The 25,130-nt window shown below is 43.5% G+C and overlaps 1 protein-coding gene across 4 annotated transcripts in view; it reads left to right on the forward strand.

The window, feature by feature from the left end:
- The window catches only part of Mbnl2 (muscleblind like splicing regulator 2), a 155,869-nt gene that overhangs the window by 42,295 nt on the left and 88,444 nt on the right, over nucleotides 1-25,130 (forward strand). For all 4 annotated transcript variants that reach the window (XM_028770897.1, XM_028770888.1, XM_028770907.1 and 1 more), the window contains exon 2: nucleotides 7,321-7,926. In XM_028770897.1, the coding sequence (XP_028626730.1) occupies nucleotides 7,753-7,926 (174 nt within the window). In that variant the 5' untranslated portion in view covers nucleotides 7,321-7,752. The remainder of the gene's footprint in view (nucleotides 1-7,320; nucleotides 7,927-25,130) is intronic.

The following is a 25,130-nucleotide window of genomic DNA, read 5'->3' on the forward strand; positions in this document are numbered from 1 at the left end:
TTCTGTGTGTCTCTGTGCCTGTATTGACTAACACAATTACACCCAATAATATGGTTTTCCAAAGCTCCCAATGCTTTCTGGTGACATTCCAACAAACTTGTCCCACTTTATACAACTGCCTCATTCTTAAAAACATTAGTGATACTAAGACAGCTTAGAAATTAAAAACTTAAATTTTAATGCAAATATCTCTAAGAATCTAAATGAATATAGATTTGCTACCGTAAAGAGAGACCTGGTAATATACTACTAATTATGTTGTACTACAGGAGATATTTACGGGCTAGGTGTTATCGTCCACTTGATCGTTGAGCTCAAAGAGGTTCACACAGTTATCTGGAGGGAAGACTAGACGCCAGGCTATGGAAGTTGGTTTCATCCCTTAGCTTTCAATGCACCATTATAAAGATAATTTTTAATAAGTCAGGAAGAAACCGAATTCAAGGAGTTTAGGAGGACAAACGGTTTTGGAGATAACCACGCTCACCATCCTTCTGATTTCTGTGAAAAGCCCAGTGGGTTCTTTATTTCTTTCCTTTGACCGTTTCTGCCTCTTGCTCCACTGAGCTGTCTGAGGGAAGCCTGGTTTGACATCTCCTCTCCAAGGCAGTGATTACTGGACAGAATCACCCCCACTCCTCAGAGTCAAGTGGCTCTCAGCCCTGGCACTTCAGCTGGTGGCTCCTCCAGACTCTCCTCCCATCCTTGCTGTTTCTGCACCTGATAGGCCAGGGATGTGGCAAATTCATTCATCAGTGGAGAGAGCTCACTGTGAGCTCACTTAAAGCTGTCTATAGAAGTAGAGGTGGGGGTGCTCAGATATCCCGCTACTCTCAGGAAGGAAAGATCATTTTCTTTTAATGTATTTCAGTCGTGTGCAGTGATATAGCCTATAATCCTAGTTCTGTCAGACTGAGGCAGGGGAATTGCCAGAGTTCAAACCCTTTTTGGGTTATATAGTGTATGCCGGGCTAGCCAAGGCTACGGAGTAAGAGCCTATCTAAAGGAATATCCTTGCTTTCCACTACTACCCATGAAAAGCCCAACATGACGTCACATGCCTCAGCCCTCTGGAGGAGGCTGAGGCAGGAGAGTCAGTTTGAGCTCTAGGCTCATCAGAACTACACAGTGAATAACAGAGAGACATCCCCCTCCCCCAACCAAGAAATGAATGTATATTTTAATTTTTTAAATGTTAAAGCCCAAAAATTGTAATAAAAAAAAATAAGAACTAGGAAGTCAAAGGGACAAGAGCTCTTCACTGTAATCACGTGTGTGCAAAGTAACAGTAAAGGCATCCTCTCCTCTGCCTAACTCAGTGGCTAATGAGTCCTTGACTGTCTGACTCAGAAACGGTTTGTTTTGCAAGGATCCTTTAATCAGTGCCGCAGGAGGCCTCTTCTGGCAGACAGCAGAGGCAGCCCAGGTGACCAGGAGTGAACCAGGCAGGCTGTGCTGCGGGCAGAGCCGTTTCCCTTAAGGCGGTCTAAAATTTTGATCAATCTCTGCCTCAAGATTGGACATGATGGATGTTTTTGCCTTCAGAAATGTGCAAATTATCCACAAAGTGGGACACCTGGGGGGTCCTCAGCCTGGGCTTGTCTGAGGGTGTGGAACTCTGGGATGCCACCTACCTCCTCCTCTCCCACAGCGAAGGGCCAGGCGTTCCAAGCTTACTGGCTGCATAATTTAGCAATTGTCATAGAATCTCAGCGGCAAATTCTTTTATATAGTCCAGAGTCACAGCTCTCCAAAAAAAAAAAAAAAAGCTAACACCTAGAAGAGTTTTAAATAAATTTTGAAAAAATGGAAGTGCCATGTGAGGAAAGGACCCTAAAAATAGTTGACATTAGTGTGTGGAGTTGAATGGGAGAGGCCTTCTGAATTTCAAGAAATACTATAGAAAGCCATTTGTCTTTGAACTTGGAGCGAGTCTTCCCTTTGAAGATAGGGAGCCTGGGTATTGGACTTAGAAACTATGGGCAGTGGGTGCCTGTGCTTTACAAAATAGCCCTTTCTCCTCGTTGACAACTGTGCCACCAGATGAAAGTCCTTTACAAAGCAGCCCCCCACCCCCACCCCAAGGCCTGTATTTTCAAACCCCCTGAGGTGAGCATGTGGAGAACCCTCATGCCCCCAGAAATCTCACCTGGAACAGAGCTCCTGGGTGCTTCTGCTCCTCTAGCTTTGCTTTGTTTTGATTGGCCAGACATGATGAAGAGGCCCTGAGGGAGCATCTCCCGCACCCGCCCTCCTGTAGCTGCTTCTGTAGGAATCCTTCTGGTAACCCGAAGCAGCCATCTTTGTTTCTTCAGCATAGGAGGAAGCATAGAGCATACTGCAGATCGGCAGGGAATACTCGTCAGGCTGGCACTGGTTACTCCAGGAGGTTTATTAAACACAGGTGGCAGGCTGCCCTGAACTCCCAGTTTCAGATCTCTGGGGAGACCCAGCAGTCTGCATTTCTTCATAGGCTTCACGGGGCCACAGTGCTGCTGGCTCAGGTCCTGCTCTTTGGCAATCACTGGGCTGACAGCAGGCATCGAGATTGAGTTGTTCATCCCGGGGCACCAGCCCACCCTTTGTTTGACCACAGCAGAATGGATAAGGGTGTCCGCTGGAATGTTCCTTTAGGTCATAGCCAAATGACCCCATCAAAACCTTACTCCTATAGCTTTGAATCTGTTCTGTATTAAAATGCAGATGTTCGCTGAAGGAGGGATCAGGAGTTCATTCAACAAACATTTGTGGAGTGTTTTCTACAGACCAGGGGTTGTGCTGAATTCAAGGGATTCAGAAACAACAGCCAGGACGCATTATCACACGAAGCAGATTCCATAAGAGTTTTCACTGGAGTTGGGGAGATAAGTTAGTATTGTGAGTGTTCTTATCGGTATTTACAGTTCTGAGTTAAGAAGTAGCGACACTTGTTTAAAAATAAATGGCGGGCTTGAGGGCCATTGTAGGTACCGGCCCCTGTCTCCTGTGCAGTCATGTGTCATCAACTAGATTGTGTCTTGCTCCTAAAATCAGTGCTAAGGCAGGAGGTCCCACCCAGGGGCAATCGTGGCTTCCTTCTGTGGAAAAGGAAGAGACTTGAGAGTGGGTTCCATCAATGGATGGGACCTAGGGAAGGGCGCTTTTCATCACCTTGCATCGGGACACCACCGTACTGTTTACAAGGGGCTCTCCTATTTAGTATTTCTGTAACCCATCCTTTGGTAGCCGCCATGAAAATGTACAGGAAACGGAAGAAAGGAAGCAGTTAGTTGACTTACCAGGAATAGAAGGTCAGGGACCCTGGTTACACGTCGTGTAAAAAAGCGTGAATGGTAAATTTATATTGTGCATATAATGTGGTGTGCATTTAGATTTCATAGAGTTTACAGATTGGTAGGGGGGCTCCTATACTCAACTTGGCTCGGCCATACTTGAACATCTTCCAATAGCTGTATTGAGAGGGTCAATCTGAAACTGAACATAAATGGGAGGATAAAGATTTAAATGTGGTCACATAGCCAGACGGAAGGGGCTCCCGCCCTGGATGGCACAGCCCAACACATATCTGCTCTTCCAACTCTTCAGCCTAGCAGATCCAGCCTTGAATTAGATCTTCGTGGGCACAGCCAGCCTGGTCCTGTCATCATTGCACACCAGCTATGACAACCTCACCTAAACCTACCTCAAGCCGCTTTGTCTTCCAGGGTCCCACAGCTGCTTGCTTGTATCTAGTTGTGACACCACAAGGAAACTGGGACTTTCATAACTAGGGACATAACCTCTAGGACAGGAACAGAGAGCGTGTTCTCAGGAGAGCGCAAGCCACAGATTTACAACAACAGACTTAAAATAGCAGTGTGTTCCTGCGACAAACTTTTCTTTGGCATAAAGCGACTGTCATCGAAAAGCTTGCTGTCTTCTCAGAAGCGAGTTTATATTAAATATTTGCATATGGAATCTTTAAAAAAAAAAAAAGGTTATATTTGGAATCTTAACCCCCTCCCCTGCAAAAAAAGAACTCCTAGGAGTCAAAAGTACGTTATGTTAACCAGGGACTATAGGAAGGAGCGTCGGGAAATTTGATAAAGAATGGTAATTTCAATAATGCAGTGGCCATAGTTAAAAACAAGTGTGGAGCCTTTGAACATGGCTGGCGGTCAAGTGTCCTCACCAGAGCAACAAAGACGCATGTCAAGTGCCACCTGAGGTAGACTATCTAGAGTGTGTACTTGTTGTAAGACATTGGTTATGCTCCATAAATACATTATTTCATTGGCCAATGAAAATAAGTATGTCCAGAGGCCAGTTTGTCATGACAGTCTGTAAACCCAAATTCTGGTTGTGTTTTTATCAAACTATAAGCGGGAGTCCGTTCTCTGGGCTGAGAGCATGGCCAAGACCATTGAACCTTTATTCTTGTCATCTGTGCAGGTTTGCCTATTTCGGGCCTACCTATGAAGCCCGGGGGAGGGGGTGAGGGTTGGGGGCCCTCCTGCCTTTGAGGACAGCGTGTACCTCATTCCTGTCATCCGGAAACCTGCCTAACTTGAGGGCTTTGCATGGTGTTTTCTGAGTAGGAACTACTCAGGTCTAGAACACCATCCATCCGAGGCCCCTCTATCACCGAGGCCCCAACTCCACAGATGAACAGAAACATTTCTTGGCTTTTGCTTCTCCGATCCTTTGTTCTGTACCAGGTAGGGAGGTGGGGTGGAGGTAGGAGGCTGCAGGTCCGGGCCAGTTGGCGAAACCTGATACGGAGTAGATTTGGTTTATTAGACTCACCTTCTTAAGCTCGCTGGTCTAAGCTACCTGATGTTGCTGCTGTGAGCACATACTGGCAAACAGACAAGCAGGAGCCTGCCTGGCTCCCTCAAATATCTTATAATTGAACTCAGTGGCATGTCGTAGCTTTCTTCGTTGCCCATTTCCCCAAACGCACACACGTGCGTAACTTGCACTAGCACTTTCACAAACAAATCAGAGATCAATACAGGTGAAAAAAGCACTTCTCACCATCCCAGGAGAAGACATCTTGCTAAATCAAGGTAAATGACCAAATAAACTTATGGGACACCATTGTGGTCCCTCCCTCCCCCGTGAGAGACGTAACAGCTCTCTCCAGGGTGGAGAAGCCCAACTGCATGGAAGTCTGTTTGGCTTGGTCTGCTCTGGTTAACTGATTTTCACCAATGCAAGGACTCACTTTTTCTGGGAACACTTGTGAACCACTTAAGAATTACTGCCCTCTGAACTTGCTTGGTGTGTGCTGTTTGAAACACAAGTCCGTGTCACCAAGTGATGGGATAACTTTCTCATAAACGCATCCTCGGGTGGGCTCATTGTACAAGCGTCATCAGGGGTACTCTTGCAAGCGAGCCCAGATGATGGAGATCAGTCACTTAATGTGACCTCTTGATGTGATCGAGAGTCGGGTTAGACAGGAATGTTTGAGGCCGCCAGCCATAAAGCTTCCATGGCACACTGTGTACAGAGAGTCCACTCCAAAGTGATTGGAACTGCAGTGAATGCAAAGAAAACCCAGTGACAGACTCTCTCCGAACCATCAAGGGTTAATGCTGTACATCCATGTGACAAGCATCGTAGTATACTGGGCTTGTGTGTACCAGCATCATGCAAACCCATGCATCTCTATGTGACAAGCAGTGTAGTGTACTGGGCTTGTATGTACTAGGATCATACAGACCCATGAGAAACACATCACACTGTAAAGTTGTGCTTGGAAGTTAAATGTGACTGAGACCTCATCCAGCCCCAGGAAGCTTTAAGTCCCATTCTAATTTTATGACAATGTCTTGTGTGTCCCTGTCATTGGTAGAAACCTTTTTAAAGGTTTAGCATGACTAATCTATTTCCAGTCTTCATGAAGTACCCTTAGCTATAGATTTTTAGAAGGACATCAAGGCTTGTGTTACATACAATGTCTGCAGATGGTTAATTTACTTTTATTTGTGTTTATCTTGATGTTCAATTTCAGTGTTACTAATTTCATGATCTTTGAAGAATGAAGACAGATGAAATCTGCTGATCTTAGACATCTGAGCTTTAACTTATAGTATTGTTATAGGCATGCCTTTTAATCTTCACATTCTAAATACACGAGAACAGTTTTTTTTAAAGTTTATTACATTTTTAAACATCACTGTGTGAGGGGTGTGTGGATGTCAGAGAACAACTTCCAGAGTCAGTTCTCTCCTTGTACAGTCTGGGTCCCAGAGATCAAACTCAGGTTGTAAGGCTTGGCAGCAAATGTTGTTACCCACTGATCCGTCTCCCAGCCTAGAGAGGATAATATTGGGTTGTGTCTCAATTAAAGCTAAACGGAGCCTGATTGAAGTTAACTTGCATTTAACCCGTCCTAAGTTCAATTGGTCAACAAGCACTTCTTGGGGTCCTAAAAGATACCATGAACTAAGACATCTTCGAGACAGAAGCTTCAAAGAATTATTCTTAGCTAATAGTGTGTTGCAGGGGAGATAGGCACCAAGCAAATAGCAGAAGCAAAGAAGCATTCCGAGTTCAGCAGAAATCAGGGGGCCCAGTCTACCTACTCCAGCATCAAATCTCTGTAAGCTCAAAAGAACTCAAGGAATAGGGAACCCATACTTCATCCAAAATGGTGTTATCTCCATTTCGTAGGAGAGACACATCCCTACAGTTGTTTAGAGCCTTCCCAACAATAAAATCAATGACCTAAATGTGAAATTAATTGGGAACCACATTTCTAATACACTGTTTGGTGATTAAGCACATTAGATGGAATTGTTTCAAAGGGCCTAATTACTGTGTCTGCCACACTCATCTGTCTGAGTCACTCCTAACTCTTGGAGTATTGCCTAGATCAGTCTGTGTAGAGTTTCAGTTGCTCCTCCCTCCTCCTCCTCCTCTTCCTCCTCCTCCTCCTCTTCCTCCTCTTCCTCCTCTTCTTCTTCTTCCTCCCCTTCCTCCTCTTCCTCTTTGTACCACTTTTCTTGTGATATTGAAAGCTCTGAGGTCTAAACTATACTTCCACAAACTCTAAATCTGAGCTTAGAGGATAGGTCAAGTGTTTGATTCCTCTGAGCTTGGACACAAGTTCATGTCATACTGTTTTGCAGTTTCATGGTTTAAAATGGCCTTGGAGATCACTCTTGCTGACACCAGCCCTCAGGGAGTTCTTCCTGTGTTTAGCTCTTGGGGTTTTGGGGATTTTTTGTTTGTTTGTTTGGTTGGTTGGTTGGTTAGTTTTTGTTGAATGGACTTTACCCTGACCCTTTGAGTGAATGAAGTGATCTGATTTTGCTAATCATTTAATTTCAGAATTTAAAAAAGACGAAGGAAGGAAAACACCATCCTGCTCAAATACAAAGATCTAAGAGGGTTGTCTTCCCACATCCTCCAAAGCTGTGAGCATCAGAACTAATATTTTCCCAAAGAGTGCCATTTTACTGAAAGAGGCGTGTATCTGCGAAGCAGTCAAGAGACTAGAACCCTGGGAGCCAGAGATGACAGTGAGCACGCGCTGCTTGTGGCTCACAGTCTTCCAGTGGGGCCTATCGATCGGTGACTGACTTCCTGCCTGCTGAGACATTCCCCCTCCCCGGTTTCCTGGATCAGACTGCACTAAGGAATTCATTACTTACCTTCAAACTTACATGTTGGCGTTTTCACAGCAGTTCTTTTGAGATCATTGAGACTTGCATTGGTTTCGTCCTTTAACCGAGAGGAACAGAGCCCAGAGCAGTTCTCATCATGGCCTTGAACGTTGCCCCCGTGAGAGACACGAAGTGGCTGACGCTGGAGGTCTGCAGACAGTACCAGAGAGGAACGTGCTCACGCTCCGATGAAGAATGCAAGTTTGCTCATCCCCCAAAAAGTTGCCAGGTTGAAAATGGAAGAGTAATTGCCTGCTTTGATTCCCTCAAGGTAAGACAATCATTTTACACGTCACCTCCAGGTTGGTCGAGTTGGGCTCGCCAAGAGAACACTTTGTGCTGAACTCTACTGTATTTACCATTCAGATTGGTTCTGTGTCCTTTGTGATGGCTACTGGGAGGTTTGTGTTTTGTTTCCACTGAAACTTATTTATACCAGGCATACAAATTTTTTTCCTCGTATCAGTGTTTAAATTAAAAATACATGATGGTATATTTCTGGTCTGGTTTGACATTCGGGTGCCCAAGAGTTTCAAATCAAAATCAGGCCATTGACAATAGCAGTACATGTTTTATTAACACTTGATCTTCTCCGGGTTGCATGAAGGTGAAGAAGCCCATCCTGTCACTCTCATGTGCCGGTCACTCTGGCTCATATCTCTGATTCTCTTCTAGTGGCTTCTATTCTTGACTAGGGCCTTCCTAAAATGCTTCCTGAGAGGGTTTTCATTCTCTCTTAAAAATGTTTTATGGCTAGCAGAAATTACCGAGTGCACACTCAAAACTGGTTCTTGGAGGACCTACTGTCTGTAAGGAACATCATGAAAGAAGCCAGTGTGATTCAGATATCCACTTGATGAGCTCATGTCTGGAGGGAAAGTAGGGCACAGTGGCAGATAATTGTGGTGCAGGAATACACATGGAACACTTCCATGAGAGACCTCAGAAGAGAGCTGGCTTCTACCTGACAAGAAATGCTTGTGGAGCCTGACCTGCTCCAATCATGTATTGGGTTGGGTAGAGTTTGGGTTGAAGAAATGGGAGAAGTCAATGAAAAACTATACTTGGGAAAAAGTGGGTTGATTTGACTGAGAGCTCTTGGAGGTTTACTGTAACCCTAAAATCACACTGCTTTGAATTCCAGGTCGGCTTAGGTAGTCTTAAGGGCATAGTGACATTGTCAATAATGGAGATGGTTAAGACATGCAGCTTGATGTTTCTGACTATGAAAAACTCCAATATGCTTACCAATTTTAAAAAATATTATGGGTGCTCTTGCTCTTGGTGCCCTGTCTGAGAAACCATGGTGCTATGAGTTTTTGGAAGTGACTCGACCCCATTAGGTGTTGAAGAGACTGGGTGCTTAAGGTGATTAAATTACATGTCAAAAATTATGTCTCAAAGCAGGGACATAGCTCAATTTGTAAAGGCCTTGTGAGGACCTGGGTTTATGCCTAGAACTCACATGAGGGGAAAGAAGGGAGGTACTTCTAATCTGGTCAGTGCCTGGGAAGTAGAGAGAGGGATGTCTGTGGCCAGCACAGCCTGGTTAGCAGGTTCCAGGCCATGAGGGCTGCTGCCTTGACAGAAGGTGGATTGCATCAAGGAACTACACTCCAGATTGTCCTCTGGACCCATATGCACAGCACACACACATACCCATACACCCACCACACACACTCACACATGTATACCATACACACACACACACCATATACTTACCACATACACACTCACACATACATACCATACACATACACACGCTATATACACATAAATACCACATACACACCACACACATACATGCACACACACACAAACACATACCGTATACATTGGAATACACAAATTTCGTCTTAAAAGACTTATAATTCTAACTTATCACTCTTGTAAACATGCCTTCAAATCAGTGTTAATATTTATGTATCTTGAAAAAGGAAATTCTGTCTTCATAATAAAAGCAGAAGAACCTATTTTTAGCCCAAGAGAAGAAAAGCTTGAGAAATCAGATGGGAATTCCATATACTAAGCTACCACTGTTTCAGACCCTTTCATCAGAAAAGGCTTTTCTGACTAGACTAAGCTAAAGCTGGACAGATAAATCATAATTGATTTGAACTGTGATAATTTAAATTCATTTGTGTATTTGTATTTATTTATTTTTCCTTTCATTGAAAAAAGAAAGGCAGTCTGAACTTACCCTTTCATTCTTCACCAGTGGAAGTGTTTCCCGTAAAAGCAGTGGCTATTTAAAGCTGGCTCATGAAAGCATCAGATAGAAGACAGTATCACTCAGTTACCCAGGGGGGATGACACCACCCACATACCCGCTGATGACATCATGCATATAAAATCTGTCATATCAAATACACACTCAGAAGGGTTTTAACAAATGCACAAGACACCTGTCACTCTCGAGGTATCACTAAGGACCCCAACCAGGAGTCACCCAAGGTCACCCAGCTTGCCAGTGGCAGAGGAGAGCTACACTTTAGGTTTTTGCATCTAGAAAACTACAGTGACATCTTTGACTTATGTGACATAATTGCTTCTGCCCTCCTGACATCATTTTTTGACTTGGATGACGTAATTGGTTTTACTCTCCTGACATCTTTTTGCTGTTTTTGTTAGTTTTCATTTCTTTACTTGTTTAAGTCAAGGTGTGCTGGTTTGTTTTAATGTTACTACTAGAAATACCCAGTGAAGGATCAAACAGATTATAGAAATGGGTCAGAGATGAGCGTTTAACTGCTAAGGTCATCTATAACTCCTTTTGTTAATCTAGCCTTCTCTAGTTGAACAGATAACATTAAGTGTCACTGTTTTTGTAAGTTTCTGAAAGTTAGAGAAATGTAGGGGAAATATTCCTGACTACCCAAGGTATAGTAGTCTCCCTTGACTACCTCTGAGTAAAGTCTCCCAGCCACAGCCTTAATCCTCACAATTCACCACAGTACCGTGGGTTCATCAGAACTACAGTGGGGTCCAGAATCATGAAGGACATTAGGTTTAGCACAAAACTCAAGGAAGAAGCCACGAGTCTGTTGAGCATTAGTCAAATGAAAAGAGACTTTCAGATTCATTTTCAGAAGCGTCTGGCGTACCCTCTTTCAAGTGTGGGAGCATCCCAGGATACTGCTCCAGGCTGTCAGTCCCGTTTGAGAACTGTGGACTTGCAGGTGACTTCATTTGAATGTGATGTCATATACGTTAGAGTTATCAAACCGTGAAGAATGTAAAAGGAGCCCTCCAGGCACAGGTGTAAGATGGGCCTCTGTCTAATCACCTGCTCACCGTCCTCCCTGCCTTCCCTGGGTTATTTATGACTTAATAACTTTCTGCTCTCAGCAATAGTGAGAATACATGCTGGTGAAAATGACTGAGGTCTGCACAGCCGCCAACACGCTGGCGTCCTCATCTTTTTAAGATTAGAAGTCCCTACAACAGGACACACAGCTTACAGAGGCAGAAAATAGTAACTCAAAAAGTGATGAGGCTAATCCCCCCCGAAGCCGCCTATCTTTCTTTCATTTAACACTGGTTGATCCTCCCTTATCCAGACCTTCAAAGTACGAAACGTTTTAATCGCGGACATAATTCCATCAGTAGAAAATTCTACGTCTGACTTCACAGGATGAGGTACACTCAGAACGTGGTGAGAAAAAGAAAGATTTAAAATCGGGATTTAAAAGTGTGCTGGTAGGCTGAAGCATTTGGGGTACAGAGATCTGTGTTAAACAGGACAGCATTGTTCAGAGATGCCGTCTGTAACAGAGACGGTGGGAAGCAGCTCTCGGCGACCCCTCCCTGCCCCCACGCTTCTCTTCAGGAACGTTCTTCTAGCTCCTTGACTCAGTTCCCTCCAGTTTAGAGTTGATGCCATTCCTACTTCCTGAGGTAACATGTTCCTTCTGATTTATTCCCCACATCCTTATGTCCTAACCCAGGGCTGAGTACATCAGAAGGTAGCAATGCTGTTCCTCTGCCTTCCAGAAGTTTCCCAGTCCTTCTCCGCATTGATGGGCCGAAAGGGAAGTTGTGTCTAAAGTCAGGATACCCAGGTGGGTGAGGGATGGCAGCAACTCAGTCCTATATATCAGTCACAGCATTAAAAAACAATAATACCAAGACTTGAGATTTTGATGCCATTTGCTAGATGTTTTATAAGCACCGTGGGGTGTTTGTAACCATGAGAGGAATCTCTGCTGCTGTGTCAATAAAGGGACCACATACTTTTTTTTTTCTTGTCATATTTGCACATGTGGTTAAACTTTCCGTAAGTACTCACTGAAACAAATGTGTGGGCATTGAAAAAAAGTTTGCTGAGGTGCTTGGAAGTAAAGCCGTACGTACAGAAAGATGCTTTAACAAAAGTTGTGTTGGAAAAACACATCGTGGTGTGTCTGACAGTGGTGTTTCTATGTTGTATGTCGGCTGCTGTCGATGTGAGAGTATACCGGCAGCTGTGGCTTCATTCTGAAAGCTCCAGATCAGTTCCGAACCGATGTCACATGCGCGCACGCACTCACGCATGCGCACGTGCACGCGCATGCGCACACGTGCTTTCCTGAAAGTTTATATTCTGGATTGTTTCACCAGTTAGGGTGACTCCATAGAATCTAGGCTGGACAAAATTGTTTTCTGGGCAGAGAATTCATCTACTGCCAGGCTCTGGCCTTGACCAAGTTAACCCACCTCTGAGGGTCAACTTGGTGATCCTTGAGCTGCTTTTCCCCAGGCTGCAATGCCTGAGAATTTTCTATTCAGATTCTTTTCCTTGCAACTGTCAGGAATCAATCTGGGCTATTTTGCAAATAGGAACATCTGGAAAGAAATACGTGAATTAAAGTTTAATGTTTATTGAGACTAAGGGTTTCAGTTTTCTTAAACAGTTGAATTGAGCTTTTAAGTGGGAAACCAGCTAATAAAATCGTGTTGCTAATTTTGGGTGAAAATATTCCCAGAGTACTTGGGAAATTTTGTTTACACAATTTTTAGAGACTTAGATATTACCTTTCTAAATAAAAATTAGTTGACGGGCTGGGGAGTGAGTATCACACAAGGACTCAAGTTCAGATTCCCAGTGCCCGTATGAAATCCAAGCCTGAGTATGACCTCGTGGCTCCTAACCCCAGCACTGGAGAGGCAGACATGGGTGGGGCTCGCTCACCAGCCAGCCTGGCTGAAATGGCAAGCTCCATTTGCACACGAGTATATTGGCATCCCTCCGGCAGACGCGCGTGCGTACACACATACACACACACACACACACACACACACACACACCACAGCACGTGCACGAATGCTCTAGTTCCAAGAAAGAAGGTGTGATTCTTTTGGCACCTCAGTCGGATGACACTTCTGCTCCAGATCTCTGAGTGGCTTCTCACCTCAAACAGAAGATATAACACACACACACATCCTGCGATGAGTCTGCATCCCAGTGAGCCTGCCATCAGAGAGTGAGGTCATCACCCTCCAGCCACCTGACTTCCTTCCACCGTGGTCTGCTCTCCCAACCTCCCTCAGTGCCCAGCAGTCTTTGCTTCTGGGCTGGTTTTGACCTTTGCTCTGCTTAGAGCTCTTTTGCCTCAAATTCTGTGAGCAGTTTACCCTCCCACAATCCTTAGCAGCTTCTGGAAAGCATGTCAGATTATTCATGAAGCTTTCTGACGTTTCCAGTGCTCAAGATCCCACTACCCCTCCCCAGGCCTGCTGCTTTTTGGCATCTTACCAGTCTGCTTCCTCCATTCTGCGAGAACCAGAGCTGAGTTAGATGGGGATCTTGTCTACTGAGAGCACTGCAGGGTCCTCAAACCTAGAACGATGTCTTATGTGTAAGAGATGACCGATAACAGTCTGTTGACCGTTAGCACATGTTTCACCCCTAAAGCACGCCAGCCCCTCAGACAGTGGTTGCAGTGTATGATTGATTGAACAGGGTGTGCTGCCCCTTGGGTGTGCATTTACTATAGTCCATGTGAATTATCCCCCGAATGCTATACAGTACTTAGCCTTTCTCTGTACCACGAGTTGTGGCCCAGGTGTTAATACCACAATAGGGTTTAAGAACAGGAGGCCTTCTGCAGGAATTTGAAGACGTGTACTATGGACATACAATTCCTCATTGACACATTAACAAGCCGGCGACATTTCAGGCCTCGTGTGTTGTCGCCACACGGCCTTGTCCTAACCCTCTTATCTTTCTAAAGAAAACCAATCTCACTTCTTTATCCATGGAGTACTAGTCATAAGCTAGCTGATGGCAAATGCAATTCAGGCTTACAATTCATGGGCAAGAATTTCAGAATGAAAAAGTAAGAATTCTCTTAAGCCATCAGAATATATGATTGCCTTTGACCTGAAGCTTGGGGTGCTGGATTCGCAGCCAGAATTTTAGGTGGGGGCTGCCTATTTGCTGTAATTCCTTGGGATTCTGCAAAATACATGCCTAGTTTTGACCTGAGTTACAAATACCATCTCAGATATTCTAAACTTTTTGATATTAATCATTCTAGTCATGTAGCACAGACTATAGCCCTTTTAGACCTTCTAATAGCCCTGCTAGACAGATATGTTAGGTCAGTGAGGTGCATGTGGATATAGATACAAAAATTAAATATTTCAATTGTGACCGCCAAACTTAAAAATGAAAGAGAAAGGACCTGACCTCAAGGGTGACTCCCGAATTGAGATTTATCTACTTCTTCCTCAGCTTGTGGAATTTGGTGTAATTAATCTTAGAATTCTCACTGTCTTAACAATATTCATACTTAATGAGTTTAGTACATTGATGTGAAAATTTTTTAACATACCTACTCCCAGGAATAAACATGTTTATATACTAGAAATCTTAAACAAGAGAGGAATCATAAGGAAAAGATAAACTACACACATTGTTTATCTTTGGTTATTATTATTATTTATTATTATTATTATTATACAGGGTCTGACTATGCAGCCCTGGCTGACATAGAACTTACTCTGTAGACCACGCTGGCCTTGATCTCACAGAGATCTTCCTGCCTTTGCCTCCCGGGTGCTGGGATTAAACGCTCATGCCACCATACTTGGTCGTGTTTTTTTGTGTTATGCAAATACAGCACTTACTAGATTGCTGTCACAAGAATGATTTTGTCTCAGGGTGGCATTGTATATGAAAGCTGTATGATTCTGGAAGAATAAGGTTAGTTGTTACTGTCGTGGGGTCCCCTTCAAGTCATGCTTTAGGGACTCCAGATGTCACTCAACTTGTTTATAAAAGGTCCTCTCGTCTGTCACCTGCCTTCTGCGTTGGTGGATAAACCCTATATAATATAATACCTACACCGTGCACACCCCCTCAGTAATCTCTACCCTGGAAGTCAGTGCTTCACGAGCCCTAAGTTCCCAAACCACAGGCGTGCATTTCATCCTCCCTGTGCCCAGCTCCTGGTGTGGTTCCTGTCTGGTGCTGAGCAGAAATGCCACAATAGCAAGTGGAGGATGCGTGCGCTAACAAAGGGAACTCTGCGTGAGGGGTGTCCACCAGTGACCTCAGTGTCGCTGTTGACATTCCCAATGTCACCATTGTCTTTAATGTCATCAAGGCTCAACCTTGGTCACGCTAGAATTTGCTTCTGCCACCCTGTTCTCCTAACTCTATGCCCTCAGTCTCCTGCCTTTTCTTTTCTTTCTGGTGCCACTTCATCTGCCCACTGCTCCCTGACTGTGGGTTTGTGCCAACATTTGGGCTTGACTGCTTCCTGTTTCAGACTCAGGCTATCAGAAGTTGTCCACACCTAGGGGTTCACTTCTCACCTCTTCCAATGAACCCCAGGTGAGTACCTCGTCAGCCCCCTTTGTGGCTCCTGTGTTACTCTAAAAGTCCCCGTCGGAGTGGTTCATTGTCACCTCCAGTTCTGCAGATGGAAGTCCAGACCTTTGCCAGACATGTGACATCCTCTCTCCCTCACTTTCTTGTGATGGTATCTTCCTGAGTGTCTCTCACCCTTCCTTTTATCAGACTAAGGGCTCTACTTTCTCCAGTATGAATTCTTCTTAACATATTAAGTCAGAAATTACTCTTGCCAAATAATGTCGCATTCTGAGAGACTGGAGATTATGACTTTAATACATACTTTGGGAGAGCATAGTTTGACTGGAAAGACTATAGAAAGCCCAGCTGGGCACTGTGGCTCCTGCTTGAAATCCTTGTTCTCCCAGCATTTGGGAGCCTGAGGTAGGAAGATAGATGCAAAGTTAAAGCCAACCTGGGATATATAATGAGTTCAAAGCGAGCCTGTGTTACATATGCTGTCTCAGAAAACAAACAAACATTGTCATCTCATTTACGCCTAATTGCTGTAGCCTGCCATAGCCACAGGGGCATTCAAGTAACCACGGGTTGGAGTTTTTTTAAAACAGAAAATGCTTCTGAACCGAACCCATGCAGACCATTTTATCTTGTCAGCTCCTAGACAACGATTTCACAAGTGTGAGCCTAACATTTGGTTCCATGGGGTATTTTGAGGAAGGCAGCGATGTGTATGTAAGGATAGAGGTTCAGTATTAAAAAATGATGTGGGTGCTTCAGATGCAGATGCTATGCCTTTCATATAAGGAGTTTGGGAACCTAGGGATTTTAATATCCAGTAGGGGTACTGAAATCTGTTCCTCATGCATTGAGGAATGGTTCATTCGTTTATGCATTCATTCATTCACTCATTCTCAGACATTAGCCAGATGTGCAAGCTGAAGTGAAACCAGAAACAGGACATACACTAATGCCTCAGCTCTCTGTGCTACAGAGACTGGGCAGCTGAGGGTGAATGCAGACATTGGCTGCAGAAAACACAGTCTCTCTAAAGATGACAGCTGCCACCCAGAAAGGGACACTGTTGCTGTCCTGTGGTGATCCGGGTACCTGAAAGAACAAAGTTTGGCTAAACTTGGCAACCCATGAGGTAGCCTTAGACCATAGAATCCTGACGGAACAGACCTGAGAGGATATGCTCTCCCAGCAGACTGCCTTGCTTAGCCTCTGGATTAACTGACCTTGAGTGTGAGCTAGGTGCTGCAGAACACTGCAGAAGACGGAAACTGCCATGTCCAGTCCATTGCAAGACCTGTTCTCCTTGTCTTCTTAGTGTGTGTTATATGATTGGCGTGGGAGGTCTTGCCTCTGCCACTCATTTACTATAGCAAGCTTAAGTCACCCTGTTTCCAGTCATTTTCTGTTTCATCGTGAAGTCTGAAGCCCCTTGAAATCCATGGTGATCTGGACTCTGTTGTATTTCTGGCTCAGTTGACACTGCAGTCACATGAGTGTGTTTGTCCTGCAAGACCTTTAAGTCAACTCTTCTTTTTCCCCTGGGATGGTCTTCAGCCAGGCAACTGTAGCCTGGCTCTTTCCTTTAGTCTGGCATTAGCTTGACTATCACAGACCTCCTCACAGGAACACAGGACTTACCCTTACGTGGTGCTTCCTGTTTGTCTGTCACCTGTTTCTCTGCACGAGGATGAGAAGCCGTGAGGTAGGAGCTCACTCTTCTATCCCAACACCTGACAGCTGTTAGATTCAGGAGAACATAAAGAAATAGAGCCTGGAGTTTGAAACTTACAACTGTTCTGTAAGATTCCTACACCGTGTCTGGTTACCTGCTTCCCCCATAATCCATTGTAAATATGAGCACTAAGGGCTCTGCACAGATATGGCTCTTTGGTCTCCATCCCAAAAGACATTTGTACGTCATGTTCGGTGGTTGTAGCTGTTCCGACAGGAAGGATACATGGAGATTTGCCTCAGGTGTCATTTAAAAGCTACTAAAATTCGTGGAGTGGGCTGGGTTTGTGGCTCAGTGGTGGCCTCCTTGTACCTACAGCACACGTGATTTTCAAGGTTTGATTCCTAGACACACACACACACACACACACACACACACACACACACTGGTGGGGAGGGGACAGTGAGTGGTTTTTTGGGTCACCGTGGGGCATCTGTACAGTTATCCAAGCTTGTTACAGACTGAGGCTGGCATTTAATCATGTTTTCTTTTTTTCTCTTTTTTTTTTTTTTGCCAGTCATTCTAAAACTAGAACACTGACCTATGTTTTTCCTGTGAAGTTAAAGTCACTCAATTCAAAAGTTATTATTTTTTTTTTATTCTGAGATGTTATTTTTCTTCCTGTTTTCCTGATTATCATACTTCTCTTTTCGTCTATGAAGTCATCATCTTTAAATGACGTTGCTGTTTCTCTTCAATGCCCTGTTGGGGCAGAAGTCATGCCCAGCTCTTAATAAAGAGCACTGCTCCATGAACTCAAAGGCGGGGATCTGCCCTTCTGTTCAGCCTGCCGTGACATGTCTACACCATAAGCTCTCTTCTGTGTGTCACACGTGCTGGAAGTGTTCTGTTACTTTTTTAAAAAATAACATGTTACCTGAGAGGATTTTAGAAGTCTCTTGGGCAGTTTTCTGTTAGTAAATAAGGACAGTCTGATGAATCAAACCAGTACATTTCCGTTTTAGAATGGGAGGCGGCTCCTGTTCCCCTACCTTCACTACAGAGACCTGAAACATGGGATGTGTTTGTCCCTGCATCCCGGAACAAATGCCCAAGAAACCTAAGGCATTTGTCAGACAATGCCAAGTGTATACCATGCCAAGGGGCACAGTCCTGGAACTGTGGAGACCAGGCTTGCTCAGAGGGGCTACGTCAACAATGAATTTCACCTGTTCTGCAGTTTCCCCATGAAGTGGCTCTACTCATGCTAAATAGCATATTCTTTCCACTTGGATTGATTCAGTGTCTTCCTGCTCAAAGGTTACAGTGCAGGATGCGTTCCTCCTTTTCACCACTGTCATGACCAAGAACAACAGAGCACATTGAGGACAGCTCCGCCCCCTGAGAGCTGACCTTTCAGAGATTCCCAAGCTCCCCAAGCGGGAGTGAGAAGGTGTCGGGCCTATTTCTTTGTAGTCACACTTAGGGTGGCTACCCTGCCCCACCAGCTAGAATTTTAGCGTTGTGACTGACAGGACCAATTTCTCACAAGCCGAGGCTGAATACCCACACTAAGATTAGGCCTTATAGCAGATGAAATATCGCCAGTGGGTGAAAGACAAGAAAATGCTTCCAGGTCCTTAACCTCGTTAAGCCAGGGTCAGCTTCTGTTTGTTTTCATCTCCTTTAAAATATTATCACCTTCCCAGGACATTTCTTTTAAAAACCAGAATAGTGCATATCTGGTTTTTGACTGAACGGGTTATTAGCTGCTTCAGACACACAAATGACCCAGCACTGGGAAGACAGCCCAGTGGGTGAAGTGCTTCCTGAACAAGAAGGAGGGTCTGAGTTATTCCCAGCAACCAAGTAAAAGTCAGGTGTGATAAGCACTAACACTGGGGTGGTGGAAACAGGAATATTGAATATATTTATTTATTTTTGGACAGGCGCTCACTAGACTGACTGGCTATGAAGTCCCGTCTCAAAATAAACAAATAGATTAAGTTAAATTAATGACTAAGGTCAAACAATGATTGAGAAATGTTACTTTGTGTTAACTTCAGGCCTTTGCCTGTATGGCAGATGTGCACACGTGCACTCTCCGCCCCACTCAAAAGATACATTCATCATCGTTTTAAAAATAGGAAGCTCTCCGGTGGTGAATGCAATATATGTAAGTTGTTATTAAATATCCATCCAGTTCAGGCTCACGTCTCCTATGAAAGCGTGTTTCAGGCGCTCTTAGCCCTTAGGAAAATCATTAATGATACCAAAGAGATCGTTTCCAACCTGCCGTGAAGCTCAGCTCTGACCCAGATGCTTGGAATCTAAAATTAATCATCTGCAGGCTTCACTGGAGACTGCTAATTCATGGAGCCCTGTTTTCCTTCCCATTGGGTACCCGGCTTTTCACAGAAGCTGCAACATCTGGAAACCACTGGATGACAGCATTCTTAATGAGGAATTCCAGTCAAACCCGTGTGTTCTAACTGGAATTCGAAGCCAGGAGCAAAGAAACTTCACTTCCTTGAGAACAGTCAGACACCTGTATTCATTTAAGTGTTCTGCAAACATTTAGACCCCACGAAGAGCCGAGCACTGTATTGGGTTCCTGAACAAAAGCCGGGGGACCTTATTCTCACAGAGTTTGCAGCTGTTCTAGAGAAACAACAACAGCCCAGCCCAACACAAGATCAGAACAGGTTGAAATAGACACCAGGCCAGAAGAGCTGCTGAGCAGACACACCGTCCACCCTCCCTGTGACCTTGGCTTTGTTTGATTTGCAAACATAAGCAAACCTTAGCACTATTCCTTCTAAGTGCCTCCACTAAAACAGAAGGGAGCCCAAGCACAGCCAATCCCGAGCTCCCAGTGACTATTGCTCTTTGTCCAAATAAACTCTTTAAGCTTTTATTGTCCCTCGGTTTACATTTTAACAAAAGAAAATAACCGTAACTTGTCAAAGGCCCTATTCATTCATAAAACACTGAGTGTCCACAGTGTGAGTGCCCTTGAGCCAGGCATTAGAAATTAGTTTGTTGACCTCATGTGCTGTCATTCTACTGGATGGGGGTGGGGGGCAACATGCAAGTCAACCAGATACAGGTTTCTTCCCCTTCCAAAAATGTATTTCTTGCTTCCCGCCTTCTGTTGCAATGGGAAAGAAGCAAGGAATTCCAATGGAAACAGTATCGTTAGGGACAGTGTTATGCAGAAGGAATTCCAATAGAAACAGTATCGTTAGGGACAGTGTTACGCAGAAGTGATGGCTAGGGAGCTGCTTCTTTCCAAGCCTTGCTTTCAGGGCTGAGACCTTGAGGAGGAGGGGGAGGGAGAAGGGGGGAGGGGAAAAAGGAGGGAGGAGGCAGAGGAGGGGAAGGAGAGGACCAGTAGGAGGAAGGGGAGGGGAAGAAGAGGAGGAGGAAGGGAAGGAGGAGCAGTAGGAAGAAGGGGAGGGGGAGAAGGGAGAGGAAGAGAGAGGAGAGAAGGAGGATGCCCTGTGAAGAGGGGCTTTACAGGTGCAGAGAAAAGGAGCTGGCCAGCATAGGATGGAAGGATTTGCCAACACCTGGGAACAAGATAGATAAATAGACAAGAAGGAGTGAAATCATGCAGGAGTTAACATTTTCAGTTGGACACGAGGATTTGAGTGCAGGGTGATCTGCCCTTGATTGAGCTTGTGGAGGGCCTCTCTGTCTGGGGAAGTTGCAGAAGGCGTTGGGGACAAGATGTTGGTGACTACATAAAGAAACTCTGTCTTGAAAGCAAACAAACAGACAGAACCAGTGGCAATCACTGTCACACTGTGGATATCAGCTCCCTGGAGTCCCTTAAGCCCTCTGCCCAGGCCTGGGTGTATATCAGTGGTATGGTGTGTGAACATTAGTATCCCAAAGTCTACAAATGAAACACATCTATCTACCAGACTTCAGTTCTTGTGGTGTGACTAGGGTTACTTGCAGTGGGTGATGGAGTTTGGTTTTCTAAAGAACAAGTAGGACATTTTTTTATAATTCTCTTGGCTTGTTTTAGGTGGTAGGAAAAATTTTTTTTCTTTAAGCCTTTACTGTTAATGTGTGTGTGTGTGTGTGTTTCCAATGAAAATGTGAAACTTCTAACACAGTTCCTATTAATGTTTAGTCAGTTTCTTCATTTCCTTGTGCTAATGACCTGGCAAGCCTAGATGAGTTAATTCTGAATTAAAGTTAATTCAGGAATACATCCAGCAGTTCCTATATGCAAAACAACCCTCTCTGCATACTGAGAGTCAGTAATTATATTAAAAGATTCAGGAAAATCTAATGATACCATAAGAATTGCATACAACTTTGAGTTTTAAACGGAAACATATGGGCTTTGAATTACTTTGCTTCATTTTTCTTACTTATAACTAGCCACTCCTAACTTATCGGCATCAGAATAAATAGTAAGCGCTTCAGGAATTGGTTGGTGTTCTTTTTGCTATATGCAGGAGAATCCAGTTAGCTCTTTTTATAAACTGAAGTCACTTGCTTAATTTCTATATTAAGGATATTTGTTGTTAATTTCTCATAAGTAGTTGTTACAAGCTCTTTGCCAGTCTTCACTGATCATCTATAATGAAGCAGTCTCAGCATTAGCATACAGCTCTACGATTTCCGCTGTGTCTATTCCTGACAATTGACATATCTCCCTTTCATCATTAAATCAGAAACTTTTTCTACGTAAGTTTGTAATTTTTTAATTTGCTGGTTTATGTGAAGATTTTGTGCTTGGTCTTAATTATCAATTCTAAATATGATGAATTTATTCCTTCTTAAGAATTATGTTTGATCTTAATTATCAATTCTAGAAAAGATAAATTTATTACTTCTGAAGTTTTTGTTTTACATAATTTTACCCTTGTTTCTTCTCCTTTATTATCCCCTGGCCCATTCTGAGTAGAATGTGTAATCTTGTCCACTCTTTATTATTTTAAACACATCTACTACATAAAACAGCTTTGGCCATGCCTCACAGGCTTTGGCTAAATAACATTCTCTAATTTGTGATATGTTCATTTGTGTGGCTCAGTCATTACTTAAGCAGGTGTTTCTAAAACCCGCCAGCCATTCGGGGTATTTTTCCTTTGAAGTTGCACTATTAATTTCTAACACTTTATCATTAAGATAAGAAGTCTACACCTTTTTCTTGAGAAACACACTCAAGTGGTTTCCGTGCAGATTAAAACTGGTGTTTGTGCATGACACCTGATAGCTGAGAAGGTACATTTCCTGCTCTGAAGATGTATCTATGCCAATGTGTCAATCATTAAGTCATTCAAGTACTTGATGTTCATAAGCATTTATCTTTGTATGTGAGACCAGCCAGAGAGCTACAGGATCAAAATATATTTGACTATCTCCTGTATGTGTGCTCTCTTCTGTCTAATACTAACTTTTCCTGGAGTAGTAGATACCATGTGATCCTGTGTGTGGCGTTTCCCTGTCCCCCTGGTGTTGTTCAGGTTCTGCCTTACATCGAAATGAGCATGATCTTTGCTTTAGTTTATCCACTGCTGTGACATGAGATTATAACTACTGCCTTAAAAAAAAGTCATGCTTTCCTGATGTATCTTGTTCCACTTTTATATTTCCAACTCGACTGTATTGACTTTTAGCTCATGTGAGCATCCTTTCTTTGAATTTGACATTTAAAATTGGGACTGATCCTGAATCAACACATGGTCATTTGTCTTATGTTCTCTGTAATTGTGATGTCAGGCTACAGAACAATCTGAGACACCCCTGTGTTCTTTCTTGGATACTTTTATAGGGGACCTACAGAGTGAGTCTTTGTATCAGATGAAAAGATTGCATCCAAAGAGATGTAACTCATTGGCCTTCGGTGATTTACATCGGCTAGAAAGCATGTTAACCATTTGTGGTTGTATGTAGGACTGCTGGATACACATCCTTAGTAGCAGGTTTTCAAGAAAAGAGATAGATACATTAATTGCAACCATTCTCAAAGACTGACCTGGAAGGAAGCTTTATGGACATATTTTAGGCATATTCTAGGCATATTTTAGCTGAGGACCTTCATGCTGACCCCATGACCTCACTGACCCCCATGTCAATAGCGGCCCAACACCATTGCTCTGGAGTTGCCTATTGGTCAGGTTCAGGAATGGATTCTAGGGCTTTGTTTACATGTAGTTTTCCTCCTGTCCCTGTGATTTCAATGCATGGCCATTTGGCAAGTGCATGTTATCATCACAGACTCAGAAATTGCTTTTATCAGGTATAGATCCATTGTGTGGGTCTTGCTGGCTGTTTCCACTTGTCTTACAAGGTTCATATAAGACACCTAACTATCTTAAAAGGACAACACTTTCTATGTTAACATAAGAAAATAAAAGCCCAAGCACCAAGCTCCTTAACTTCTTACTCCTTTGTCATTTTTAATCATGATCCATAACCCACTGGCTGAAACTATGAACAGCAACATCCAATCCTAGCTGTGACTAGTTTGAAATAGCAGTTGTATCATTCATCCTAAGGGGAGAGCATTCACTGTGAGAAAAAAAATGTGATATTGAAGTGGTACCCTACATATGCTTACTCCAGAGAAAGAAAGACTCTGAAAACAGAATAGCTCTATCAAAATGTTCGTGGTCGGCACACAGTGGAGGAAGGAGGCTTGGTCTCTATGAAGAACAGGCAAAGGAGGAGATCTATAGGAAGATACATTTTTTGCTCAATAGGAAAAGGAAGTGTGTAAGCGTGCCTTAAGGGCTGAACATTCTGGTCTCAGACACTGCTCAAGTCGACGCCTGGGATTGATTTCTGGATTAAATGTCTTTTTAAGGTACTTCTACAGCAGGGATAGTAAGAGACAGTCCCATGCAGAGCTAATTGCTAAAGCAACTGATCCTAGCTTGGCAGTACATATTTCCTCTGGCGTCAGCGTCAAAATATTTGGTTGCCCAGCAACTAGTAAACATCTGCCACACATCCGAAAATGGTTATTTCAGTTGTGTGGTTCCTACCACCACATTGGTTCATTTCAGTCCTAACAAAAATTCCCAGTAGAGCTTGCTATGTATCCAAATGGTGTTGAGCTGTGACTGGTACAGTCGTGATGTTTTATCAACTTAAACCCTTTAGGAACTTGTTTGATCCAAGCAGGTAATGGTGAGAAAGCAGCAATGGAGTGTACAAAGCTGTCCTATCTAGACAAGCTCTTGGATTGGTGGTATAAGTTGAATCATGAACTCTTCAACTTTGGAATCCTGTGAATATTTAATACGTGACTCACACCGGCACTTAAGGTATAGAGAACAGTTTCAATGCACAATGCGCAGTAGTCGTAACTTTCCATTCACGGTCTCCTAGGAAACCAATAAGCCATATCTGGACTGTTTATGAGTTTGATCTCATTTATAAACAGCTGCTTTATGTTATAACTATAATTTGCCATACTTGCACATTTAAACATCTGCCAAGATATCTTATTAGGTTTCCTTAGTAATAATGACTCAGTACATAAGATAAACCATGGAACCCTGTCAGAGTCTATCCACACTAAATAATTGAGACAGTCATTTCCGTTCCTTTGTGTGATCTTTCAGATCCAAATTGTAGTCTTAGAAAGTGATTGATTCTTGAGTAATTTTTCTCTTTCCCTGAAAGATTCAGAACTGCCCTAGGTAACTTTTTATTAGCCGGTCCAAGACATTGGTGCAACAATATAATTAATCACATTTTTTAAAAATGAAAATGATGGCACATTAATTGGTAATTTGGGGATGAGAGTTTTTCCTAATTACTTATTAACCTTTAAATCAGATATACACAAGGGAACAACAGAACAAGATTGGTGTCTGAACATAAGGAAGTTTTTGTCAAGGTGCCTTTTATAAAAAGAAGCTAATGAAAATGTCCCGCCTCCCACCCAGAGGAGACATTTTTACCTTAGGAGCTTAGTGGCACAGTGCTTAATATATTAACTTGCTATAGAAGGTTG

Source organism: Grammomys surdaster, unplaced genomic scaffold (assembly GCF_004785775.1).
Source record: "Grammomys surdaster isolate TR1022 unplaced genomic scaffold, NIH_TR_1.0 65, whole genome shotgun sequence".
NCBI lineage: Eukaryota > Metazoa > Chordata > Mammalia > Rodentia > Muridae > Grammomys > Grammomys surdaster.